Source organism: Oncorhynchus masou, chromosome 10 (assembly GCF_036934945.1).
Source record: "Oncorhynchus masou masou isolate Uvic2021 chromosome 10, UVic_Omas_1.1, whole genome shotgun sequence".
In the NCBI taxonomy this organism is placed as follows: Eukaryota; Metazoa; Chordata; class Actinopteri; order Salmoniformes; family Salmonidae; genus Oncorhynchus; species Oncorhynchus masou.
This window is the reverse complement of record NC_088221.1, coordinates 31,441,950-31,467,883: the sequence shown is the minus strand read 5'-3', so window position 1 is coordinate 31,467,883 and position 25,934 is coordinate 31,441,950. Positions and strand designations below refer to the sequence as shown.

The window sequence follows — 25,934 nt, the reverse complement described above, 5'->3', positions numbered from 1 at the left end:
TACTCCGTAATTAATATTACCTGATTGAGCTAATCATGTAAATGTAATTAACTAGAGAGTCAGGGCACCACAAAATAATATTTATAGAGCTGTTATCTTCTGAATAAACTCTTAAAGACCTAGTAATATTTTACATCAATAGCAGTCAATATTAATTGTCATCTTAATTCAGTCTCATCTGAAAGTTATACATTCTTGGTTATCTGCACGAACCCTGGCTAACAAGTTGAATCAGCAATACAAAATTGGGTTTAATTATTTATTTACTAAATACCTAACTAATCACACAGAATTACACATACACATGATTACAAATTATGTCATAAAGGAAAACATCCCTAGCGGGCGGAACAGATATGACAGCAGGTTACACAAAAGAAAAGGGGCTGGGTTTGAGTGAAAGAGCGGGAAGACTGAGGGACACAGGGAGAAGCTGTGCTATCATAAATACATTATTTTATGCATTCTAAATTACCGCCCATTTGGAAAAGGAAAATGCAATAAATATTTACTCTGAGCTGCGCTTCGGTAGGTTGGTGGTAGATGGAAGGCCATGTTGCCCAACCGAGTCCTTTGAAGAATGTCTCTGCTAGTAAATTGAATACGTTGTAACGTCGTGTGGTAGACGGGATACTCAGTCTGTTCCTTCCTAACCTGCGTTTGCAGCTGCTGTTGCTAATTCAACGGCTAGGAGGTATCACTTCTGTAGTGAATAAGAGTTCAAAGTTCATACCATTCACAACCAAAGCTCATGCTGATGTTGGCTTAGTTCTGTAGTTATTATCTGAACCATTCTGACATCGGACCGTCGTCCTCACATCCTCGGAACAGGGGGTTATATTGTCGTCAAGTCTTTCTATATAAAGGGAGAGGAGGGCGTGCTTGACAAGTTTAGCCCATGTTCCTTCGCAGGGGCGGGTCACTGATTGAGCAGAGCCCTAACCTTATGAAAACCCAAATCTCACATTTTAGAAGCTAAAATCACATTTCATCCCATCACAAATAATTTCATATTCAAACATTTAAATTGAACAACAATTCCATGTGAATCCGATAACTCTGATGTAATCTTATCATTGATGAGAATGTGTCAGATGACAACCGAACTGACATCATATTCATTAAGTACCATCGCATATGTTCAATTGGTCAGATTACCAGAATATAGTTAATTTCCCCCCACCTTCTGATGTTCCCAGAATCTATGTTAACCAAGGGTTTTGCAAATGTAACATCAGTAGGGTAGAGAGAGCAAAAAGGGGGGGGGAAGAGGTATTTATGACTGTCATAAACCTACCCCCAGGCCAACATCATGACAAGACTAAGTGACCCAAGCTGCAGCCGAGGTCTAAAAAGTCAACGAACCCAAAACGCAACACAAGTTTGAAGACAAAGAAATATTTTTCTACCCAAGCTACGGATGAGTAGCTGTGTCTAAGCGGGTGAATTCAAGTCGAACCACCTAGCCTCCACTCCCCATCGAATCGTGGTATCTACACTGTTTCATTCCTACGCTGTGAGCTCTGAGCTACAGAGCTGTCTGTCCTCAGAAGAGCCCTTCCAGAGCAAGGGCGAGGGAACAGACTCCTAAGCCAAAAGGACACTGACATCGTGAGGAACACCAAAGAGTTGCGCCGGAGAAGTGCGTCATTGAGCAGCCTGAACAGTCCAGAGACCGTGAATCCACAGAGACGTTCCCCACTTAATTACATCATTATATTCTGACCCATAAGAACGGCAGTTTGGGGCAAGGCTCGGGTTAGAATAAGCATAGCTGACAAATTCACCCAAATGTATATTTCTCTCGTGTACTTTCTCTTTTAAATCCCCATTTTGGGTAACACGCGCCATAGTGTGTTGGCCCATTATACTAAGTTCTAATCAATAGCCTAGAATGTGTTTTTGTGTATGTATATCTTTTATCATCATTTTAGCTTTCTAGTAAATAAATACTAAACTAAGATTGGTGTGGTACGAACTCATTGGTGAGACCAGGGTCCGTGCAGATTGGTGTGGTACGAACTCATTGGTGAGACCAGGGTCCGTGCAGATTGGTGTGGTACGAACTCATTGGTGAGACCAGGGTCCGTGCAGATTCCCGGATTATGCGACATTCAGAACGAGACTGTAGAGGTAACCAATTAATTAGCGGCTGTTGTAAAATCGATATTCTGATATTCTTTGAGTTAATTTGGGAAATAGAAACTCAATAAAACAAATTTTCCCATGGTGCCCCAGGTTAATAATTACTTGATTCAGTTCATCACGCAATTAGAAACCTTTAATCATTCAATGAGCAAGATTTTTCGGGTTATTGTAAATGGGATATGACGTTTATATGAGTCAACTCAAGAATAGAATACTTGAGTATCCCGAATAATAACGGGATATTGGTGTGCATATAAACATCAGTGTTAAAAATTAGGCCTATTTGGTAATAGTAACATTAAAAAAACACCTGTGCAAAACCATTTTTAAGTGTGTTTTCTAAAAGCATTAGTTTATCATAATTAGGCATTCAAAATATTTATTAAAAAACAAACTAAAACCTTAACTGAGTGCTAAACCTAAATCCATGAATCAACTATCAATAAATACAGATTCAATCAATCCACGTCTATAAGAATAATAGCTCATCATCCTCCTCGGGAACCTACATCAGAACAACTTAGACAGCCATTTCACAACCATTCCTCCTACTTTGGGAATTATTCCTGGAAGGAACAAGGCAGCTGCAGTCCCAACAGTATCCAGAGCTGTGCTCATAAATGAGGGTTTTTTCTCTTCCTCTTGTGCCTTCGCACCCTTAAGGGCATCTATCTCTCTTTGCATTTGGTGTGCTCTGTCATCAAACCCTTGCCGGAGAAGGTCATTCTGCTCCTGAAATTACAAGGTTTGTTTTTACACATCACGGACTGTGTCATTAAAACAAAACACATACACACAGTTAATCTTACCGCTAGAGTTACTGTAGTTTTAAAGTGTACTTCAATGTTTTTGTTTTTTATTCCTACCTTGAGTCTGGCCTGCAGAACTCTATCGTGCTCTGCTATGGCATTTCTACTGTCTCTCTCCATCCTCTCCATCAGCTGGTTCACATTCTCCTCATATGTCCTTTGCTGGTCCGCTCTCAACCTCTCCTGGACAACCAGCTGCTCCTCCATGGCTCGATTCTCCCGCTCAGATGCCTCCCTTTTTGCTTGCTCCGCTGCAGAGAAAGGTAGACAGGGTATGTGTGAGAGAGTGAGTGAGATAAATATCAAAGAGAACGAGAGGTAAGCCTCCATTTGGAAGTCATTAGAATGTTGTTACCAGGTCATGGAGAGCATATTCATGGTGACCTATATCACCTTCTGCTCTCTGCTCAGCTTCAGTGAGGGACTGGTCTGCTGACAGGATGGCCTCACCAATGCTGGCCTTCCTTCCCAAGTACTCCTTCAGTACCTCTTCAGCCTGGAACCACCACACAAAATATTTAACTTCCAACATCACATCAGTGTATTCATAACTCTTTTGACCAGCATCCACAAAACATGATAATTACATAATATCCTAAAATAGCACCACCTCCCCAACATACCTTCACTCCTCTGCCTCCCTCAGATCTGTATTCGCTGGTGGCCAGTTTCAGGTCATTGCAGTACTCTTTGTATCCTCCAGGGGTCATGTAGGAGCCATCCCTTATTTTCTCCTCCAGGGGGGCAAAGATGCATTGGATTTTGGACTCGCATGCCTTCTGGGACTCCTTGTAGTTCCTCTCACAGATCTTCTCATACTCCTCTTGAACCACTTTCTATAGGAAGAGGTTGGTTCAGAATGTACCAGAACAAACCAGAATGTTTTGGTTCAGTTGAGGTAATAAATGGTGAATAATCTGTCAATGTGCCCTTGAGTAAGGCACTTACCCCTAATTGCTGCTGTAAGTTGCTCTGGATAAGTGAGTCTGCTAAAGGACTAAAATGTACATGCAAATGTAGCATAAAGGGGTAGCTTACCCAAATGACAGATTATCCTCATCTTGTAAATCCATACATCACTGAATTGAATATTGACTCATTGAATATCGAATCTACATTCTCATACCATGAGCTCCAACTGGTACTTCTGGTCCTCGTCTTTGAAGGAGTTGTTGATGAATATGGCCACAGCCTCCTTCTCCATGACTGCATGCACTTCAGACAGCTCCTCTTGGGTCTCTGTGGGGAAGGCCACCCAGTCAGCCATGCCCTTCTGGTATTTGGCCCTGGCCCTCTCGATGGCACCGGAGTTCTCAATTTGGGCCAGCGCCAACACAGCATTGTCCAGGCAGGGGATCTGCCCACTCCGGATGGCAGACACATACGTCTCTGCCAGGTTCCCCAGCACTGCAGGAGAGGGCAGGAAATCAGCATATCTGGTAGATGTGGTAGTGATGGTGGAAGTACTGTGGTGGTCAGTGGTGCTTGTATAGAAGTAAAGTAAGTAGTAGAATTAGTAGTAATTTAAGTACTAATGGTGTTGTTAGTTGTACTGGTCATGGTACTTGAAGTAATTATAATAATAGAGGAAGTGGTAATAGTAGCAGCAGTAGTTTAGTTGTAACATCAAACATCATGACCCACTTTCATAACTGCTTTCCCCATCCTCAATATCAGTGTTGTAATACTCACGTCTGCCGGTAACTTTCAGGCCCTGTTTCAGGGTCTTGGTCTTGGCCTCATTGAAGACGTGGTCACAGAACTCCTTGGCTTGCTCCACAAAGGCAGGCTCCAGGTCAGCGTCGGTCAGCTCCTCCATACGTCTCATTTTGTCTCCGCTGGCTGGCCTCTCAAACACAAAGCACCAGCGAGGAGAGAAATAGTTCCGCAGGCAGCTACGTGGCAGATTATATGCCTGATCTTTCTTACTATGACCTTTGTAAATGAAAGGAAAAGTACATCAATCATTAATTAACTAATTAAATGTTTAACTGTGACATTTTTTGTGGAAGAAAAGCATTTCATATTTTTATATCCAATGTGTCTTTTGTAAAAGTATTGCCAACATTGGTAAATTCAATCTAACCATGGTTTATATTCAGAGATTAAGTTAGCTGTGCTAGCTGGTGTTCTCTTCACCTGTTCTCAGTTTAAGAGCGTTCTCCAGGTACTCATTGGCTGTGATGGGTCTCCCATCAACCTCCAGGGTCAGGGTGAAATCTCTGACTGTCCACACAAAGGAAGGAAAGTAACGCAGGTACTCTGAAGATTCCTCCCCGTCTCGCTGGTTGGACTTCACCTTGATGTGCTCTGTCAGTTCTGTCACATAGCTGTAGGGGTGGGGGTTGAGGACAAAATGAACCCAGATAAACAACACTACACAGTAAACTGCTGGTTGGTTCAAAGAGTAAGAAAGGATTGATTTTTACTCTGATTGTTTTTGTAGATTTCCTCTAACCAAATTAGACTACATCAATCTATATTTCTTTATAGGCCTGCTGAAGGATACTGTAGTTTCTCCAGGGCGTTGTTGTCGATGGTTCCCGTGCTGTTGTACACCAGAGTACTGCTGAGCAGGACAGCCAGGGAAAAGATCCAGTTGTCATTCTTCTCATCACCCTGCAGACACAACAGAAGGAACACATTGGTACTCTGTTCATACCAGAGTGAAATTAAGTCAGTAACTAAATGTCTACTCCATACGCCATTTTATGGGCTCCCTACCTAAATAAAGGTCAAAGCTGGAATCCTTAATTGAAACAATGACAAAGCTGCACCCTAACTCGGTTTTGGTAAAAAAATACAAATAAATTAGGAATGGGCCTGGAGAAATGTAACCACTCAAATTCATAGAGCTATGGGTGCAATGACTCACCATCCGTGACATCATAATTGAAGTTAACCATGATGCTACAGTGTTTAATTACATTTACAAACATTGGAGTAAAACAAACTTATATGTTGGGTTCTGATGGGGTATGACAGTTGAATTAAGCTCATGGGTCATTATTTATTTGTTATACCCTTTAGAATCAATTGGTATACATCATACATTTATAAGTCAGACATTACATACAGATGATGACATCAGCTATCAGTACTAGGCACAGTTCATTGAGATAACATGGGATTTTACCCATAGCAATGTTATATTCTGTCATCTAAACAGCCATAAAAGGTTTTTGACAGAGAGTGAACTTTGACCTCCCACCTTCTCCACATCCCCCAGCCCCTCTGTATCCAGCAGCACCAGGGTGTGGTCTCTTTTTTCAGGGTGAGGCACACACCACATCCAGATGCCCTTAGTTTTGGACTGGATGGTGGCTCCCAGGGCAAAACCTTGAGGACAGAGAATAAAAACGGTTCTTAGGATGGATTCTGTAAAGAGGCAGCAGGATGTAAAGTGTTAACTCAAGGCTGCTGGTTTTCAGATGAACCTGTTTGTCTAGTTACACTGCATACCATACTGACAGACTGAAAGTGAAACTAACAGCCAGTGCAAAACGGCACCCTGATCTACACAACCCACCCAGAACAAATGTGGTCGGAACAAGATGTTTGCTCTGCTGTCTGGTTGTATGTTATGGTGTAAAACAAAGAGAACCTGTAGTTTCCACAATGCAATAACAGTGTCGAATTTCCAATTTTGGAGAGAAAAAAAACATCAAGGCATAATGTGTTTAGAACAGGACAAATCTGTACTTTGGTGCAGCAATCTGTCTCTAACTCTGAATGACAAATGCAGTACATAAGTTAACACTTTCTGTTTCACATTTCTATTACCCTATCTTTATGAGAAATAATTATCTTATACATAATCATTGCTTATCCATATAACAGTGTTGAGGTCATGCATATTGTTATGTACATTGAACAAAAATACATGAAACAATTTCAAAGATTTTACTGAGTTACAGTCCAAAGATGGAAATCAGAAAATTGAAATAAACTATGCCCTAATCTATGGATTTCATATGTATATGTAAGTCACCAATAGCTTTAAAAAAAGTAGGGGCGTAGATCAGAAAACCAGTCAGTATCTGGTGTGACCATCATTTGCCTCATGCAGCGCAACACATCTCCTTCACACAGAGTTCATCAGGCTGTAGACTGTGGCCTGTGGAATGTTGTCCCACTCCTCTTCAATGGCTGTGCAAAGTCGCTGGATATTGGTGGGAACTGGAACACGCTGTAGTACACAGTGATCCAGAGCATCCCAAAAATGCCCAATGAGTGACAAGTCTGGTGACTATGCAGGCCATGAAAGAACTGGGACATTTTCAGCTTCCAGGAATTGTGTACAGATCCTTGCAACATGGGGCCGTGCATTATCATGCTGAAACATGAGGTGATGGCGGTGGATGAATGGCCTGACAAAGGACCTTTGGATCCCGTCACAGTATCACTGTGCATTAAAATTGCCATAGATAAAATGCAATTGTGTTCGTTGTCAGTAGCTTATGTCTGCCCATACCATGACCCCATCAAAGGTGAGAATTTGCCCACTGAAGACTTAAGACGTCGAACTGCAGTCAGGTCAAGACCATGGTGAGGACGATGAGCACGCAGATGAGCTTCCTTGAGATGGTTTCTGACAGTTTGTGCAGAAATTCTTTGGTTGAGTAAACGCATAGTGTCACCTGCTGTCCCGGTGGCTGGTCTCAGATGATCCCGCAGGTGAAGAAGCCGGTTATATAGGTCCTGGCCTGGATTGGTTACGCGTGGTCTGCGTTGTGAGGTCGGTTGGACGTACGGCCAAAATGATGTTGGAGGCGGCTTATGGTAGAGAAGTGAACATTCAATTCTCTGGCAACAGCTCGGGTGGACATTCCCGAAGTCAGCATGCAAATTTTACAGTCCCTCAAGACATCTGTGGCATTGTGTTGTATAACAACTGCACATTTTAAAGTGGCCTTTTATTGTCCCAAGGACAAGGTACAGTTGAAGTCGGAAGTTTACATACACTTAGGTTGGAGTCATTAAAACTTGTTTTTCAACCACCAATTTCTTGTTAACAAACTATAATTTTGTTAAGTTGGTTAGAACATCTACTTTGTGCATGACACAAGTAATTTTTCCTACAATTGTTGACAGACAGATTATTTCACTTATAATTCACTGATTACAATTCCAGTGGGTCAGAAGTTTACATGCACTAAGTTGACTGTGCCTTTAAAAAGCTTGGAAAATTCCAGAAAATTATGTCATGCCTTTAGAAGCTTCTGATAGGCTAATTGACATCACTTGAGTCAACTGAAGGTGTACCTGTGGATGTATTTCAGGGACTACCTTCAAACTCAGTGCCTCTTTGCTTGACATCATGGGAAAATCTAAATAAATTAGCCAAGACCTCAGAAAAACAATGTAGACCTCCACAAGTCTGATTCATACTTGGGAGCAATTTCCAAACGCCTGAAGGTACCACGTTCATCTGTACAAACAATAGTATGCAAGTATAAACACCATGGGACCAAGCAGCCGTCATACCGCTCAGGAAGGAGACTGTTCTGTCTCCTAGAGATGAGCGTACTTTTGTGTGAAAATGCAAATAAATCTCAGAACAAGAGCAAAGGACCTTGAGAAGATGCTGGAGGAAACAGGTACAAAAGTATCCATATCCACAGTAAAATGAGTCCTATATCGACATAACCTGAAAGGCCGCTCAGCAAGGAAGAAGCCACTGCTCCAAAACCACCATCAAAAAGCCAGACTACGGTTTGCAACTGCACATGGGGACAAAGATTGTACTTTTTGGAGAAATGTCCTCTGGTCTGATGAAACAAATATAGAACTGTTTGGCCATAATGACCATTGTTATGTTTGGAGGAAAAAGGGGGAGGCTTGCAATCTGAAGAACAACATCCCAACCGTGAAGCACGGGGGTGGCAGCATCATGTTGTGCGGGTGCTTTGATGCAGGACGGACTGGTGCACTTCACAAAATAGATGGCACCATGAGGAGGGAATATTATGTGGATATATTGAAGCAACATCTCAAGACATCAGTTAAAGCTTGGACGCAAATGGGTCTTCCAAATGGACAATGACCCCAAGCATACTTCCAAATTTGTGGCAAAACGACTTAAGGACAACAAAGTCAAGGTATTGGAGTGGCCATCACAAAGCCCTGACGTCAATCCCATAGAAAATTTGTGGGCAGAACTGAAAAAGCGCATGTGAACAAGGAGGTCTACAAACCTGACTCAGTTACGCCAGCTCTGTCAGGAGGAATGGGCCAAAATTCACCCAACTTATTGTGGGAAGCTTGTGGAAGGCTACCCTAAACGTTTGACCCAAGTTAAATAATTTAAAGGCAATGCTAACAAATACTAATTGAGTGTATGTACACTTCTGACCCACTGGGTATGTGATGAAAGAAATAAAAGCTGAAATAAATCATTCTCTCTACTATTATTCTGACAATTCACATTCTTAAAATAAAGTGGTAATCCTAACTGACCCAATACAGGGAATTTTTACTAGGATTAAATGTCAGGAATTGTGAAAAACTGAGTTTAAATGTATTTGGCTTAGGTGTATGTAAACTTCAGACTTCAACTGTACATTTAATCAGCTTCTTGATATGCCACACCTGTCAAGCAAATTCAAGCACAGCATTTCAGAGAAATAAGCTTTTTGTCTATATGGAAAATTTCAGGGATCTTTTATTTAGGCTCATGAAATATGGGACCAACACTTTACATAGTCTTTATATTTTAGTTTGGACTGGTCGGACCATAGATCAAAAATGCTTGGATGTACTCACCTTTTTTCTTGCCAGCCAGCTTGTTCATGAGGTAGGACTTGCCGGTGCGGTACAGCCCGACCACCGACACCACTACCACATGCTGGTCAATCTGGTCCAGGATGCCCAGTGCACTGCGGACCACACGCAGCTTCCCATCATTGTCGTTCTCTATCAGACATGCTGGTTCCTTCATGGATACTGTCTGGCCTGCCATGATGCTGTCCTATAGAAACACTGGCAAGGACACACATAAGAACTTTTGATTGTGTGTGTGTGTGTGTCAGTCATAAAAGTCCCTCAACTTTTTTTGTGCAATTAAACTTAGTGATAAAAGGTGCCACAGGGGCTGGTGATATGGAGTGAATAAAAGCTTATCATAACAGATTGGGTTTACAGTGACACAAAATAATTATTTCATCTTAAAAAGGTGCATATTTTAAATTGTTACTTGGTTTCATTCAACACATTAGACAAGCCTATATCACATTTTCTAGTTTACAAGAAACGGACAAAAATTGCTCTATGAATTGTCTAAATAGGTGTCGCCCATCTTCCCCATTATCCAAGTGTAAATATACCTGTGTTCCCTGTTTGTCTGTTGCCAGTTTGTTTTGTTTCGTCAAGCCTACCAGCATTTTACCCATGCTCCTGTCTTTCTCTAGTTCCTGTTTTCTAGTATTCCTGACTCTGAGCCTACCTGCCATTCTGTACTTTTTCACACCACCCTGGATTACTGACCTCTGCCTGCCCTTGACCTGTTGGCCTGCCCCCTTGCTTTTGAAATAAACTGTTGTTACTTCGAAACTGTCTACATCTTGGTCATCTCCTGAGTCTTGACAGTACAAACTGGCCATGATGGACCCAGCAGACTCAGACCAGCGCCACAACACCGTCTCCTCCCAAGGAGCCACCATTGGAAGGTACAAGGAGTTTCTTCGTGGGTTCCATACCGTAGCCGAATGCCATGATGGTGCGTTGAACACACTGCTGGAGCAATTTCACAGGTTGTCTGTCAGGCAGCCTACCACAACGGTAACCTCCCAGCCCCTCAGTAACCCGGCTGTTAGCAACGCGGCCTCCCTGGCCACTCCGGTTTCCCAACAACCCCCTTACCTCCCCCGGAATACTTTGTTGGAGAGTCGGGAACCTGTCGGGTATTTCTCGCACAGTGTTCTCTTATCATCAAGCTGCAGGCCTCCTCCTTCGCCTTCTCCCACTCGAAGATAGCATTCCTCATCACGCTGATGTCCGGGAGGGCTCTCGCCTGGGCTACGTCCATGTGGGAACAACAGTCGGCCATATGCTTCAGTCTGGAGGAGTTTGTGGCGGAGGTTTTCAATTCTCAATTGTCCAGGAGAAAGGCTGCCCGTAAGTTACTCCAGCTTTGGCAAGACTCCCGCAGTTTGGCAGACTATGCAGTGGATTTCTGTACATTGGCAGCTGAGAGTGCCTGGAACCGGGAAACACTGTTCGACGCATTCCTGCATGGATTATCGGAGGAAGTGAAGGACGAGGTAGCAGCCTGGGAACTACCGACCGATCGCAACTCGCTCATTCCCTTGACAATCCGGATCGATGGACGGCTACGGGAATGTAGGAAGGAGAGGAGTTCCGATTCCACTCGCTTGCCCAAGGATTCCACTTCGCCTCCGAGTCATCCCGGAAATCCATTACGTGTCCGTGGCCGAGAGGACCCGAGGCTACCCGAAATCCCCCTTGAGTCTCCGAAATCTGCTGATTCACCTTTTCCCGAGCCGATGCAACTAGACGAAGCTAGGCTGTCCCCAGCAGAACATCCCGGTTTCACACGAAGAATTGCCTGTATTGCGGGACTACTGGTCATTTTGTGTCCTCTTGTCCACTGAAAGACCAGGCTCACCGTAAGGGGCGAGTACTCTGGTGGACCATACCGAGAACTTTTCCTCTCCCCTTACTTGCACTCCTTTTCATGCCATCCTGCTGTGGCGGAACCAGTCAAAATCTCTCGGGTGTCTGGAGTAAATCCTTCCCTTCAGACTCGTTGAAGAAGAAGAATTCCTCCAGTACGGCGTGAGTAATCGCTGCCCTGATATCAAGAAGCTATTTTTGGTCATGGTGGCAGAAACATGATGTACAAAATAAGTTACAAATAACGCAACATACACATTATCACAATTGGTTTAAGGGATCGTAAAACGGCGGCCATGTCCTTTGGCGCCATTATCACCAATCACACACCCACTCCACTGAATAGCAGGCTAGAGATTACTTTGCAACGCTTGCAGTCAGCCACTGATTCCTTCCATTCTTGAATTTGCGATTTCAAACTTGTTGTGTAATGTTTATGTCCAATGGCTGATGTGCACCGATACGTTTTATCCATGATTTCTCTTCATATGAAAAGGATTTGCCAGTAGATTAGAAACTGCACACGGCACCGTCGCTCGGAGAAACAGGCGACATCTTCAGGCTTTTCCAGAGTCACCTACTCCAGAGAGACAGCAGCAGAACAACAAAGGAGTCACCCAGTCTACCAGTGAGGACAGCACACAACTGTGAGCCAGCCAACTCCCATCCCCTCACTCAGATCACCACCTCAGCCAGCCTCACCACAACTAGTGAGAATAACCTCGAAGTCAAGAGGTAAAACTACCACTGAGGTTCAGAGACACTTGGAAAAAAAGAAACATGCTCTTCCTTTCTGAAAAGAGCGACAAAATCCTTTTTTGTTTTATTCAGAAAGAGGTATAGGAACAGCAACCGTTTCGGGGCAGAATAATGTTGCTGTGGTCAAAGGGCTGTCTACCCCGATGTCCTAGTTGACAAAGTTAAGTGTGTTGTCGATGTTAAAGAAAAACTAAACTTATGTTACAATTTGTTTTACTGACATTTAAATCAGGCAATTAACATGCAGTCCACAGAGCTATTATCTGCTAGTCGTCATTGCTTGGTTAGTCATATTCGGTTATGACGATGACACGCATAGCCAATCAATTTGGGACAAATCTATTAGACATCACTACATCTCCCCTTTTCTGAGAAAAGACACACTATGTCAACAATAGCCGAATGTAACCGAAGCACGTTTCCTCGCAGTCAGCTGTGGTTCGGTTAGGCTCGGCCATATTGTACAAGTTTTTGTCATGTACAGTGCCTCGCAAAAGTACTCATCCCCCTTGGCGTTTTTCCTATTTTGTTGCATTACAACCTGTAATTTAAATGGATTTGAATTTCATGTAATGGACATAGAAAAAAAAGTCTACATTTGTGAAGTGAAATGAAAAAAATAACTTGTTAAAAAAAGATATATAAAGTTAAAAACGGAAAGTGGTGCGTGCATATGTATTCACCCCCTTTGCTATGAAGCCCCTAAATAAGATCTGGTGCAACCAATTACCCTCAGTCACAATTAGTTAAATAAAATCCACCTGTGTGCAATCTAAGTGTCACATGATCTGTCACATGATCTCAGTATATAAATACACCTGTTCTGAAAGGCCCCAGAGTCTGCAACACCACTAAGCAAGGGGCACCGCGACACGAAGCAAGCGGCACAATGAAGACCAAGGAGCTCTCCAAACAGGTCAGGGACAAAGTTGTGGAGCTGTACAGATCAGGGTTGGGTTATAAAAAAATATCAGAAACTTTGAACATCCCACAGAGCACCGTTAAATCAAAAAAGATTTAATGGAAAGAATATGGCACCACAACAAACCTGCCAAGAGTGGGCCGCCTACCAAAACTCACAGACCAGGTTTGGAAGAAAATGGACATATATGCAGGAGCATAAATAATAAAAGAGATACACTTAGAGTGCATTTGCCATTCTGGTAAAATGCATTGTCTATTGTATAGGAGAGAAGACCAGAGGAGGCCATGAAAGTATGGGACAGCTGAGAACACTAAAAACAGACCACATGAAGAGAAGGACACATAGGTGACAGAATAGCTGGACATACCAAGGCCAGAGGGATATACAAAGGAGGGGGTCAGTCAAATGACTAACTGATGACCAATAGACATAGTTTGCATATTTTTAGGACGTAGAGATGCAGAAGGAATGACAGAGAAGGCACAGTCTGTTGCTCTGAGATAAAGACACACATACAAAGGAACATATTGAGCTAAGTGCAGAGCCAAAGCATAGGGCTGTAAAATAGAGGAATGTATAGTATTTTTAGTATAGCTGGACACGCTAGAAACTGAGGAGACACATAGTCTGCTGATCCTAGATAGTACACAAACAAAAGAATGCATTTAGCTAAGTGCAGGAAAAAGCAAGTGTCTTGTCATCATTATAATCTGACGGAAAGCAGGTATGGGCGTTATTGAGCTGAACAAGCAGGATGCACGGATTGGAATGTAACTTAATTTGCATGTGGGATGGACTCAGATGTTGTATGAGTATAAATCAGAGCGAATGCTCTGAAAAAGGGCTGTGTTCCGCGGGGCACTCCGGCTTGCTATACTTTTGTATTAAAGCCTGATTGATTTCACAAGTTCTGGTATGCGTTGTATTTGATCCGATTTTCCACGACACAGGCAAAGAGGGCATTAATCAGAGGCAACAAAGAGACCAAAGATAACCCTGAAGGAGCTGTTAAACTCCACAGCGGAAATTGGAGTATCTGTCCATAGGACCACTTTAAGCCTTACACTCCACAGAGCTGTGGTTTACGGAAGAGTGGCTAGAAAAAAGACATTGCTTAAAGAAAAACATAAGCAAACACGTTTGGGGTTCACTAAAAGGCATGTGGGAGACTCCCCAAACATATTGAACTAGGTACTCTGGTAAGATGGGACTAAAATTTAGCTTTTTGGCCATCAAGGAAAACGCTATGTATGGCGCAAACCCAAAACCTCTCATCACCCCGAGAATCCCATGGTGGTGGCAGCATCATGCTGTGAGGATGTTTTTCATCGGCAGGGACTGGGAAGCTGGTCAGAATTGAAGGAATGATGGATGGCGCAAAATACAGGGAAATTCTTGAGGGAAACCTGTTTCAGTCTTCCAGAGATTTGAGACTGGGTATGAGGTTCAACTTCAAGCAGGACAATGACCCTAAGCATACTGCTAAAGCAACACTTGAGTAGTTTAAGGGGAAACATTTACATGTCTTGGAATGGCCTTGTCAAAGCCCAGACCTCAATCCAACTGAGAATCTGTGGTATGACTTAGATATTGCTGTACACTAGCAGAACCCATCCAACTTGAATGAGCTGGAGCAGTTTTGCCTTGAATGGGCAAAAATCCCAGTGGCTAGATTGCCAAATTAATAGAGACATACACCAAGAGACTTGCAGCTGTAATTGCTGCAAAAGATGGCTCTACAAAGTATTGACTTTGGGGGGTGGGGGGTGAATAGTTATGCATGCTCAAGTTCTATTTGTCTTATTTCTTGTTTGTTTCACAATAAAACATATATTGCATCTCCAAAGTGATAGTAGACAGATTGAGTAAATCAAATGATACAACCCCCCAAATTATATTTTAATTCCAGGTTCTAAGAACATTTGGAAAAATGCCAAGGGGGTGAATACTTTCGCAAGCCAATGACTACTAATTGCACCAGTGTTGAAAATAAAAACAGAAAAACCAACCATATAGGCCTACAGACCAGCATGCTTAAATCGAGCTAATAAAACATCCTTGTGGATATTGTTTCAGATGACCACTTACATAAGGACAAAACCAGCAGACAACAGGTAAAGTACGTTCAAATAAAGTTAATTCAACAGTCGACGTGTGATGGCTGGTGTTTCACCAGCTTACATTACAACCAGTCAACTTGCAAATCAATACCTATATATCATATAGTAAAAAAGCTAACATTTTGCAGCGCAAGAGAGTTTAGGCTTACCTCTGCGACGTTGTACAGTACGGTTGTTGTTCAGTCTGTAAATGAGATCAGTGATTATATTGAAACTGAAAGTGATTATCTAATGTTTAAAAATCAGGTTTCTGGGAAGGCACGATTTATAAAACAAAATAACCTAGTTATGCCGCGTTCATGTGCTGGTAGATAATAGGAACTCTGACATGAACGACTTACTTATGGCTTAAACGGTCATGTTTCACTGAAGCTGAGTATGGATTTATTTTTTAATAAATGTCGTCCTTTAACCAATTAGCAAGTCCAAATAGCACCTTTATTTAACTAGGCAAGTCAGTTAAGAACAAATTCTTATTTTCAATGACGGCCTAGGAACAATGCCTGTTCAGGGGCAGAACAACCTTGTCAGCTCGGGGATTTGAACTTGCAACCTTCCGGTTACTAGTCCAACGCACTACGCAACACAAACATTTCTAAAAACCTGTTTTTGCTTTGTCATTATTGGGTATTGTATGTAGATTGATGAGAATAAAAGTCAAGGGATCTGACTACTTTCCGAATGCACTGTTGGTATTCTAGTGTGTCATCCACCTGCCATTTTACAGCTGGTTTGGAGAAGTCAATTATGTGAGTAGGCTAGAATCGACAAATGCTTTTCCATAGCAGGAAAACAATTTCATTTTTGAAGACAAATTTCGTAATGAAATTGAAGCTAACATTGGACAATATGTTAACTTCACTTTTAATTGTATATGCATATGGCTAGGCTCAGCTGCTTTAATTATGCATATTTTTTTTTTACATAGCCGATGCAGTAGTTCTAGGCTATATCATATTCACCTGAACTATACTTAATTAATAATTGTATTATAGATTGAATAGTTCTGGGAGCTGTAGGCTAATCATCCTGTGAAGTCACACCATGGATTTCCCAATATGCCTGGTCAAAAACGCAGACGGCGAGCTTCATGTAATTCCTGGGGCCATCAAGTACCTGATGGGACTGAACCAGCAAGTCGTAGTGGTGGCGGTTGTCGGGCTGTACCGCACCGGCAAGTCTTACCTCATGAACAAGCTGTCTGGAAAGAGAAAAGGTGAGAGAGACTGACTGATGCTGAGAGACATATCTAAATTCACAAAGTGGTTTGGGCATCATCTGTGCCTCAATAGTCAATTAATTGAAAATATTTTTTGCATCAGTACATTTGTTTAAAACCTTTTTATTTTTCTTCTTAAAATGGTCTTTGAAATATTGATTTAGGTTTTGCCCTGGGAGCCACTATCCAATCCAAGACTAAAGGAATCTGGATATGGTGTGTGTCTCACCCTGAAAAGAGAGACCACATTCTGGTGCTGCTGGATACAGAGGGGATGGGAGAAGGTGAGAGGTCAAAGTTCAGTCTCTACAATTCACATTACTAATCAGCACAGTGAACAAATATCTAAACACACATACACTACATGACCAAAAGTACGTGGACACCTGCTCATCAAACATCTCATTCTAAAATTATGGGCATTAATATGGAGTTGGTCCTTCCTATGCTGTAAAAACAGCCTCCACTCTTCTGGGAAGGCATTCCAATAGATGTTGGAACATCGCTCGGGGACTTGCTTCCATGCAGCCACAAGATTAGTGAGGCATTAGTGAGGTTGGGCACTGATGTTGGGCGATTAGGCATGGCTTGCAGTCGGCGGTCCATTTCATACCAAAGGTGTTCGGCATGGTTGAGGTCAGGTCTCTGTGCAGGCCAGTCAAGTTCTTCCACACTGAGCTCGACAATCCATTTCTTTATGGACCTCGCTTTGTGCATGGGGGCATTGTCATTCTGAAACAGGAAAGGGCATTTCCCAAACTGTTGCCACAAAGTTGGAAGCATAGAATTGTCAAGCATGTCATTGAATACTGTAGCATTAAGATTTCCCTTCACTGGAATTAAGGGGCCTAGCCCAAACCATGACAAACAGCCCAAGGCCATTATTCCTCCTCCACCAAACTTCACAGTTGTCACTATGCATTCAGGCAGGTAGCGTTCTCCTGGCATCTGCCAAACCCAGATTTCTCTGTCGGACTGCCAGATGGTGAAGTGTGATTCCTAACTCCAGAGAATGCGTTTCCACTGCTCCAGAGTCCAATGGCAGCAAACTTTACACCACCCCACCAGATGCTTGGCATTGCACATGGTGATCTTAGGCTTGTGTGCGGCTGCTCGGCCATGGAAACCCATTTCATGAGCCTCCTGCGAACAGTTCTTGTGCTGACGTTGCTTCCAGAGGCAGTTGGGAACTCGGTAGTGAGTGTTGCAACCGAGAACAAGCGATTTTTAAGCTCTATGCGTTTCAGCACCTGGTGGTTCTGTTCCTTGATCTTGTGTGGCCTACCACTTCACGGCTGAGCCGTTGCGCTTTTGCTCCTAGACGTTTCCACTTCTCAATAACAGCACTTATAGTTCACTGGAGCAGCTCTAGCAGGGCAGAAATTTGACGATGTGACTTGTTGGAAAGTCACTTAGCTCTTCAGTAAGGCCATTCTCAGTCTATGGCGATTGCATGGCTGTGTGCTCAATTTTGTACATGTCAGCAATGGGTGTAACAAATTGCTCAACCCAGTCATTTGAAGGGGTGTCCATATACAGTGCCTTGCGAAAGTATTCGGCCCCCTTGAACTTTGCGACCTTTTGCCACATTTCAGGCTTCAAACATAAAGATATAAAACTGTATTTTTTTGTGAAGAATCAACAACAAGTGGGACACAATCATGAAGGGGAACGACATTTATTGGATATTTCAAACTTTTTTAACAAATCAAAAACTGAAAAATTGGGCGTGCAAAATTATTCAGCCCCCTTAAGTTAATACTTTGTAGCGCCACCTTTTGCTGCGATTACAGCTGTAAGTCACTTGGGGTATGTCTCTATCAGTTTTGCACATCGAGAGACTGACATTTTTTCCCATTCCTCCTTGCAAAACAGCTCGAGCTCAGTGAGGTTGGATGGAGAGCATTTGTGAACAGCAGTTTTCAGTTCTTTCCACAGATTCTCGTTTGGATTCAGGTCTGGACTTTGACTTGGCCATTCTAACACCTGGATATGTTTATTTTTGAACCATTCCATTGTAGATTTTGCTTTATGTTTTGGATCATTGTCTTGTTGGAAGACAAATCTCCGTCCCAGTCTCAGGTCTTTTGCAGACTCCATCAGGTTTTCTTCCAGAATGGTCCTGTATTTGGCTCCATCCATCTTCCCATCAATTTTAACCATCTTCCCGGTCCCTGCTAAAGAAAAGCAGGCCCAAACCATGATGCTGCCACCACCATGTTTGACAGTGGGTATGGTGTGTTCAGGGTGATGAGCTGTGTTGCTTTTACGCCAAACATAACGTTTTGCATTGTTGCCAAAAAGTTCAATTTTGGTTTCATCTGACCAGAGCACCTTCTTCCACATGTTTGGTGTGTCTCCCAGGTGGCTTGTGGCAAACTTTAAACAACACTTTTTATGGATATCTTTAAGAAATGGCTTTCTTCTTGCCACTCTTCCATAAAGGCCAGATTTGTGCAATATACGACTGACTGTTGTCCTATGGACAGAGTCTCCCACCTCAGCTGTAGATCTCTGCAGTTCATCCAGAGTGATCATGGGCCTCTTGGCTGCATCTCTGATCAGTCTTCTCCTTGTATGAGCTGAAAGTTTAGAGGGACGGCCAGGTCTTGGTAGATTTGCAGTGGTCTGATACTCCTTCCATTTCAATATTATCGCTTGCACAGTGCTCCTTGGGATGTTTAAAGCTTGGGAAATCTTTTTGTATCCAAATCCGGCTTTAAACTTCTTCACAACAGTATCTCGGACCTGCCTGGTGTGTTCCTTGTTCTTCATGATGCTCTCTGCGCTTTTAACGGACCTCTGAGACTATCACAGTGCAGGTGCATTTATACGGAGACTAGATTACACACAGGTGGATTGTATTTATCATCATTAGTCATTTAGGTCAACATTGGATCATTCAGAGATCCTCACTGAACTTCTGGAGAGAGTTTGCTGCACTGAAAGTAAAGGGGCTGAATAATTTTGCACGCCCAATTTTTCAGTTTTTGATTTGTTAAAAAAGTTTGAAATATCCAATAAATGTCGTTCCACTTCATGATTGTGTCCCACTTGTTGTTGATTCTTCACAAAAAAAAAACAGTTTTATATCTTTATGTTTGAAGCCTGAAATGTGGCAAAAGGTCGCAAAGTTCAAGGGGGCCGAATACTTTCGCAAGGCACTGAATGTTTGTATATATAGTGTATTTTAAATTATTTAATTTAGCCAGATCACCAATAGGCATGTTGCTGTTAAGCATTACTCTGGTTTACAAAAGCCGAGGGACCATCGACAATCAAGCTGTGGAGAACCTCCAGTATCCTTAACTAATATCAATTTCCCCATGGCAATCCTCCCCCCTTTTCTCTCCTGTTGACTTTAACAGGTGTACAGGTGTACATATCACATGGATAGGAGATTAACTTGGTACGCATTCTCATATTGAAAGTGAGAGTGCTGTACGTTTGTTTATCTATTGGATGCTGAGCTGACAGCGTTAATTACGTGTTTACAGAATGTTCAACACACTGTACAGTCATGGCCAAGAGTTTTGAGAATGACACACATATTAATTTTCACAAAGTTTGCTGCTTCAGTGTCTTTAGATATTTTTTACAGATGTTACTATGGAATACTGAAGTATAATTACAAGCATTTCATAAGTGCCAAAGGCTTTAATTGACAATTACATGAAGTTGATGCAAAGAGTCAATATTTGCAGTGTTGACCCTTCTTTTTCAAGACCTCTGCAATCCACCCTGGCATGCTGTCAATTAACTTCTGGGCCACATCCTGACTGATGGAAGCCCATTCTTGCATAATCAATGCTTGGAGTTTGTCAGAATTTGTGGGTTTTTGATTGTCCACCCGCCTCTTGAGGATTGACCACAAGTTCTCAATGGGATTAAGGTCTGGGGAGTTTCCTAGCCATGGATCCCAAATATTGATGTTTTGTTCCCCGAGCCTCTTAGTTATCACTTTTGCCTTATGGCAAGGTGTTCCATCATGCTGGAAAAGGCAGTGTTCATCACCACACTGTTCCAGGATGGTTGGGAGAAGTTGCTCTCAGAGGATGTGTTGGTACCATTCTTTATTCATGGCTGTGTTCTTAGGCAAAATTGTGAGTGAGCCCACTCCCTTGGCTAAGAAGTAACCCCACACATGAATGGTCTCAGGATGCTTTACTGTTGGCATGACACAGGACTGATGGTAGAGCTCACGTCTTCTCCAGACAAGCTTTTTTTCCAGATGCCCCAATCAATCAGAAAGGGGGTTCATCAGAGAAAATGACTTTACCCCAGTCCTCAGCAGTCCAATCCCTGTACCTTTTGCAGAATATCAGTCTGTCCCTGATGTTTTTCCTGGATAGAAGTGGCTTCTTTGCTACTCTTCTTGACACCAGGTCATCCTCCAAAAGTCTTTGCCTCACTGTGCGTGCAGATGCACTCACACCTGCCTGCTGCCATTCCTGAGCAAGCTCTGTACTGGTGGTGCCCTGATACCGCAGCTGAATCAACTTTAGGAGATTGCTGGACTTTCTTGGGCACGCTGAAGCCTTCTTCACAACAATTGAACCCCTCTCCTTGAAGTTCTTGATGATCCGATAAATGGTTGATTTAGGTGCAATCTTACTGGCAGCAATATCCTTGCCTGTGAAGCCCTTTTTGTGCAAAGCAATGATAACGGCATGTGTTTCCTTGCAGGTAACCATGGTTGACAGAGGAAGAACAATGATTCCAAGCACCACCCTCCTTTTGAAGCTTCCAGTCTTGTTATTTGAACTCAATCAGCATGACAGAGTGATCTCCAGCCTTGTCCTCGTCAACACTCACACCTGTGCTAATGAGAGAATCACTGACATGTCAGCTGGTCCTTTTGTGGCAGGGCTGAAATACAGTGGAAATGTTTTGGGGGGATTTAGTTCATTTGCATGACAAAGATGGACTTTGCAATTAATTTGATCACTCTTTATAACATTCTGGATGATATACAAATTGCCATCATACAAACTTAGGCAGCAGACTTTGTGAAAATGAATGTGTGTCATTCTTAAAACTTTTGGCCACGACTGTACTTTGTTGGATCCATTCCCTTAGGGGTTACTCAGTCCATTAAAAAATAAACTGAAACTGCTCGTATGCTATAACTGTTGTATAGCAAGTCCTTATACAACTGTCACAGGCAGATGCACATTCTTTTTTAGAGCTTTTATCAGTCAATCCTCAACCGGCCCTAAAGACATGTGAGTGAGCTGACAGAGCGGATCAAGGTGAATTCATCCAGTGCAGCTTTATCCTCTCACGATGACGAGGAAGGAGGGGACATCCAGTTTGTGCAGTTCTTTCCGAATTTTGTGTGGGCCATCAGAGATTTCACTCTACTACTCGAGATCGACGGCAGAAACGTCACTGAAGATGAGTATCTGGAGCATTCCCTGAAACTCAGAAAAGATGACATTAGCACTAGCCACCACCCCAATGATCAACTGTGCACAATGTCTCTACATAGAATAGTGCACCATTAACAATTATACAGCTGGAATAATCATTATCTCAAAGAGCATAGGGGTTGTGAAACATGATGATTGATATTGGCTCTGACTGTGTCTAAATTACCTATTATAAAATCATTCCTATGAAAATATGCACTCATAAACAATCAAATCAAATGTATTTAAATAGCCCTTCGTACATCAGATGATATCTCAAAGTGCTGTACAGAAACTCAGCCTAAAACCCCAAACAGCAAGCAATGCAGGTGTAAAAGCACGGTGGCTAGGAAAAACTCCATAGAAAGGCCAAAACCTAGGAAGAAACCTAGAGAGGAACCAGGCTATGAGGGGTGGCCAGTCCTCTTCTGGCTGTGCCGGGTGGAGATTATAACAGAACATGGCCAAGATGTTCAAATGTTCATAAATGGCCAGCATGGTCAAATATTAATAATCACAGGCAGAACAGTTGAAACTGGAGCAGCAGCACAGCCAGGTGGACTGGGGACAGCAAGGAGTCATCATGCCAGGTAGTCCTGAGGCATGGTCCTAGGGCTTAGGTCCTCCGAGAGAGAGAGCATACTTAAATTCACACAGGACACCGGATAAGACAGGAGAAGTACTCCAGATATAACAAACTGACCCGAGCACCGACACAAACTACTGCAGCATAAATACTGGAGGCTGAGACAGGAGGGGTCAGGAGACACTGTGGCTCCATCCAATGATACCCCCAGACAGGGCCAACCAAGTGTCAGCATTATTTTATCCAGTTTATTGGTCATAAAGTATTCTTCTCATGCTTGTCTGTTAATGATTGTGTTTTTGGATGGTGAACTAAGGGCCAGTCTCCCAGACACAGATTTTTTTATTTATTATTATTATTTAGTATTTCACCTTTTTAACCAGGTAAGCTAGTTGAGAACAAGTTCTAATTTACAATTGCAACCTGGCCAAGATAAAGCAAAGCAGTGCGACACAACAGAGTTACACATGGAATAAACAAGTGTACAGTCAATAACACAATAGAAAGAAAAAATGTCTATACAGTGTGCGCAAATGGCGTGAGGTGGTAAGGCAATAAATAGGCCATAGTAGGGAAGTAATTACAGTTTAGCAAATTAACACTGGAGTGATAGATGAGCAGATGATGCGCAAGTAGAAATACTGGTGTGCAAAAGAGCAGAAAAGTAAATAAAAACAATATGGGGATGAGGTAGGTAGATTGGATGGGCTATTTACAGATGGGCTATGTACAGCTGCAGCGATCGGTTAGCTGCTCAGATATGATGTTTAAAGTTAATGAAGGAAATATCAGTCTCCAGCTTCAGCGATTTTCTTTTTGCAATTCGTTCCATTCATTGGCAGCAAAGAACTGGAAGGAAAGGCAGCCAAAGGTGGTGTTGGCTTTGGGTGTGACCAGTGAGATATACCTGCTGGAGCACATGCTACGGGTGGGTGTTGTTATCGTTACCAGTGAGCTGAGATAAGGTGGAGCTTTACCTAGCATAGACTTATTGATGACCTGGAGCCAGTGCGTCAGGCGACGAATATGTAGCGAGGGCCAGCCGACAATAGCATACAGGTCGCAGTGGTGGGTGGTATATGGGGCTTTGGTGACAAAACGGATGGCATGGTGATAGACTGCATCCAGTTTGCTGAGTAGAGTGTTGGAGGCTATTTTGTAAATTACATCGCCAAAGTCAAAGATCGGTAGGATAGTCAGTTTTATGAGGGTGTGTTTGGCGATGTGAGTGGAGGCTTTTTTTTTTTTTTACCTTTATTTTACTAGGCAAGTCAGTTAAGAACAAATTCTTATTTTCAATGACGGCCTAGGAACAGTGGGTTAACTGCCTGTTCAGGGGCAGAACGACAGATTTTGTACCTTGTCAGCTCGGGGATTTGAACTTGCAACCTTTTGGTTGCTAGTCTAATGCTCTAACCACTAGGCTTCACTGCCGCCTCCGCTTTGTTGCGAAATAGGAAGCCGATTCTACATTTAATTTTGGATTGGGGATTTTTAATATGAATCTGGAAGGAGAGTTTACAGTCTCGCCCGACACCTAAGGTATTTGTAGTTGTCCTCATATTCTAATTCAGAACCTTCCAGAGTAGTGATGCTAGTCGGGCGGGCGGGTATGGGCAGCGAACAGTTACTAGCGTTTAAGAGCAGTTGGAGGCCACGGAAGGAGTGTTGTATGGCATTGTTTTTTTTACACAATGTCCAAAGAAGGGCCGGATGTAAACAGAATGGTGTCGTCTGCGTAGAGGTGGATCAGGGAATCACCCGCAGCAGGAGCAACATTGTTGATATATACAGAGAAAACGGTCGGCCCGAGAATTGAACCCCGTGGTACCCCCATAGACACTGCCAGAGGTCCGGACAACAGGCCCTCTGATTTGACACACTGAACTCTTGTCTGCAAAGTAGTTGGTGAACCAGGTGAGGCAGTCATTTGAGAAACCAAGGCTGTTGAGTCTGCCGATAAGAATACGGTGATTGACTGAGTGGAAATCGAAATGGTCAATGATATGTTTATTAACTTGGCTTTCGAGGACTTTAGACAGCCAGGGCAGAATGGATATAGGCCTCTCAGACAAGATTCTCCATTGAACATGATGTACAACCTCCCACGAGAGTGTATCCGGAACTACTTCCCCTCGCGCAAGTGCTTTGTATTCCGCACCCCTACAACTCCTGCCAACATGCCCCATCTGGATTCCGTGGATGAGGCTGAACTCTGTGGAAGCTTCCGAAAGGTTGCAGACACCTTTTGCTGCTTCATTTTCTAGGAGATCCACACAAACTGTCAAAGGGGGCCACATATTTACCGGGATAAGTCAAATATCAGCAAATATTCTGCACAGATGCATTGAATGTAGCCTATGTTATTGTACCCCCAAATATAAACACTTTCCTTCCCGCCTCCATTTGATTGCAGTGCTCGGCCACTTGGTTTAACACCTACAGTTGAAGACGGAAGTTTACATACACTTAGGTTGGAGTCATTAAAACTCATTTTTCAACCACTCCACAAATTTCTTGTTAACAAACTATAGTTTTGGCAAGTCGGATACTGCATCTACTTTGTGCATGACAAGTTATTTTTCAACAATTGTTTAGAAGGGTAATTTCACTTATAATTCACTGTATCACAATTCCAATGGGTCAGAAGTTTACATACAGTGCCTTGCGAAAGTATTCGGCCCCCTTGAACTTTGCGACCTTTTGCCACATTTCAGGCTTCAAACATAAAGATATAAAACTGTATTTTTTTGTGAAGAATCAACAACAAGTGGGACACAATCATGAAGTGGAACGACATTTATTGGATATTTCAAACTTTTTAACAAATCAAAAACTGAAAAATTGGGCGTGCAAAATTATTCAGCCCCTTTACGTTCAGTGCAGCAAACTCTCCAGAAGTTCAGTGAGGATCTCTGAATGATCCAATGTTGACCTAAATGACTATTTTTTCACCTTTTATTTAACCAGGTAGGCAAGTTGAGAACAACTTCTCATTTACAATTGCGACCTGGCCAAGATAAAGCAAAGCAGTTTGACACATACAACGACACAGAGTTACACATGGAGCAAAACAAACATACAGTCAATAATACAGTATAAACAAGTCTATATACGATGTGAGCAAATGAGGTGAGATAAGGGAGGTAAAGGCAAAAAAAGGCCATGGTGGCAAAGTAAATACAATATAGCAAGTAAAACACTGGAATGGTAGATTTGCAATGGAAGAATGTGCAAAGTAGAAATAAAAATAATGGGGTGCAAATGAGCAAAATAAATAAATTTAAATACAGTAGGGAAAGAGGTAGTTGTTTGGGCTAAAG

General features: G+C 42.6%; 3 protein-coding genes across 4 annotated transcripts in view; 1 reads left to right on the top strand and 2 right to left on the bottom strand.

Annotated features, from left to right (window-relative positions):
- Positions 1-2,510: 2,510 nt before the first annotated feature.
- LOC135547518 (guanylate-binding protein 1-like) lies at positions 2,511-15,652 on the bottom strand. 2 transcript variants are annotated; one of them, XM_064976593.1, is made up of 11 exons: positions 15,545-15,652; positions 9,723-9,938; positions 6,169-6,296; positions 5,467-5,576; positions 5,097-5,287; positions 4,650-4,892; positions 4,084-4,364; positions 3,581-3,793; positions 3,351-3,453; positions 3,015-3,208; positions 2,511-2,880 (listed from the first exon to the last, which is right to left on the bottom strand). In XM_064976593.1, exons 2-11 carry the CDS (start codon positions 9,916-9,918, stop codon positions 2,659-2,661), a joined length of 1,881 nt encoding a protein of 626 aa, XP_064832665.1. In that variant the 5' UTR covers positions 9,919-9,938; positions 15,545-15,652; the 3' UTR covers positions 2,511-2,658. The 2 variants fall into 2 exon arrangements, with proteins under 2 accessions (XP_064832665.1, XP_064832666.1); XM_064976594.1 differs by lacking the exon at positions 2,511-2,880 and having other exon boundaries at positions 3,037-3,208; positions 3,313-3,453.
- Positions 15,653-15,765: 113 nt separating this feature from the next.
- Positions 15,766-24,947, top strand: LOC135546845 (guanylate-binding protein 4-like). Its single transcript, XM_064975416.1, has 7 exons — positions 15,766-16,144; positions 16,391-16,611; positions 16,779-16,931; positions 19,799-19,913; positions 21,836-22,084; positions 24,196-24,281; positions 24,595-24,947. The coding sequence occupies exons 2-7, from the start codon at positions 16,440-16,442 to the stop codon at positions 24,876-24,878; spliced, it is 1,059 nt and encodes a 352-aa protein (XP_064831488.1). The 5' UTR covers positions 15,766-16,144; positions 16,391-16,439; the 3' UTR covers positions 24,879-24,947.
- The window catches only part of LOC135547520 (WD repeat and FYVE domain-containing protein 2), a 40,910-nt gene continuing 34,626 nt past the window's right edge, over positions 19,651-25,934 (bottom strand). The window contains exon 13 of the mRNA XM_064976598.1: positions 19,651-22,031. The gene's annotated coding sequence lies outside the window, so the exon portion shown is untranslated. The remainder of the gene's footprint in view (positions 22,032-25,934) is intronic.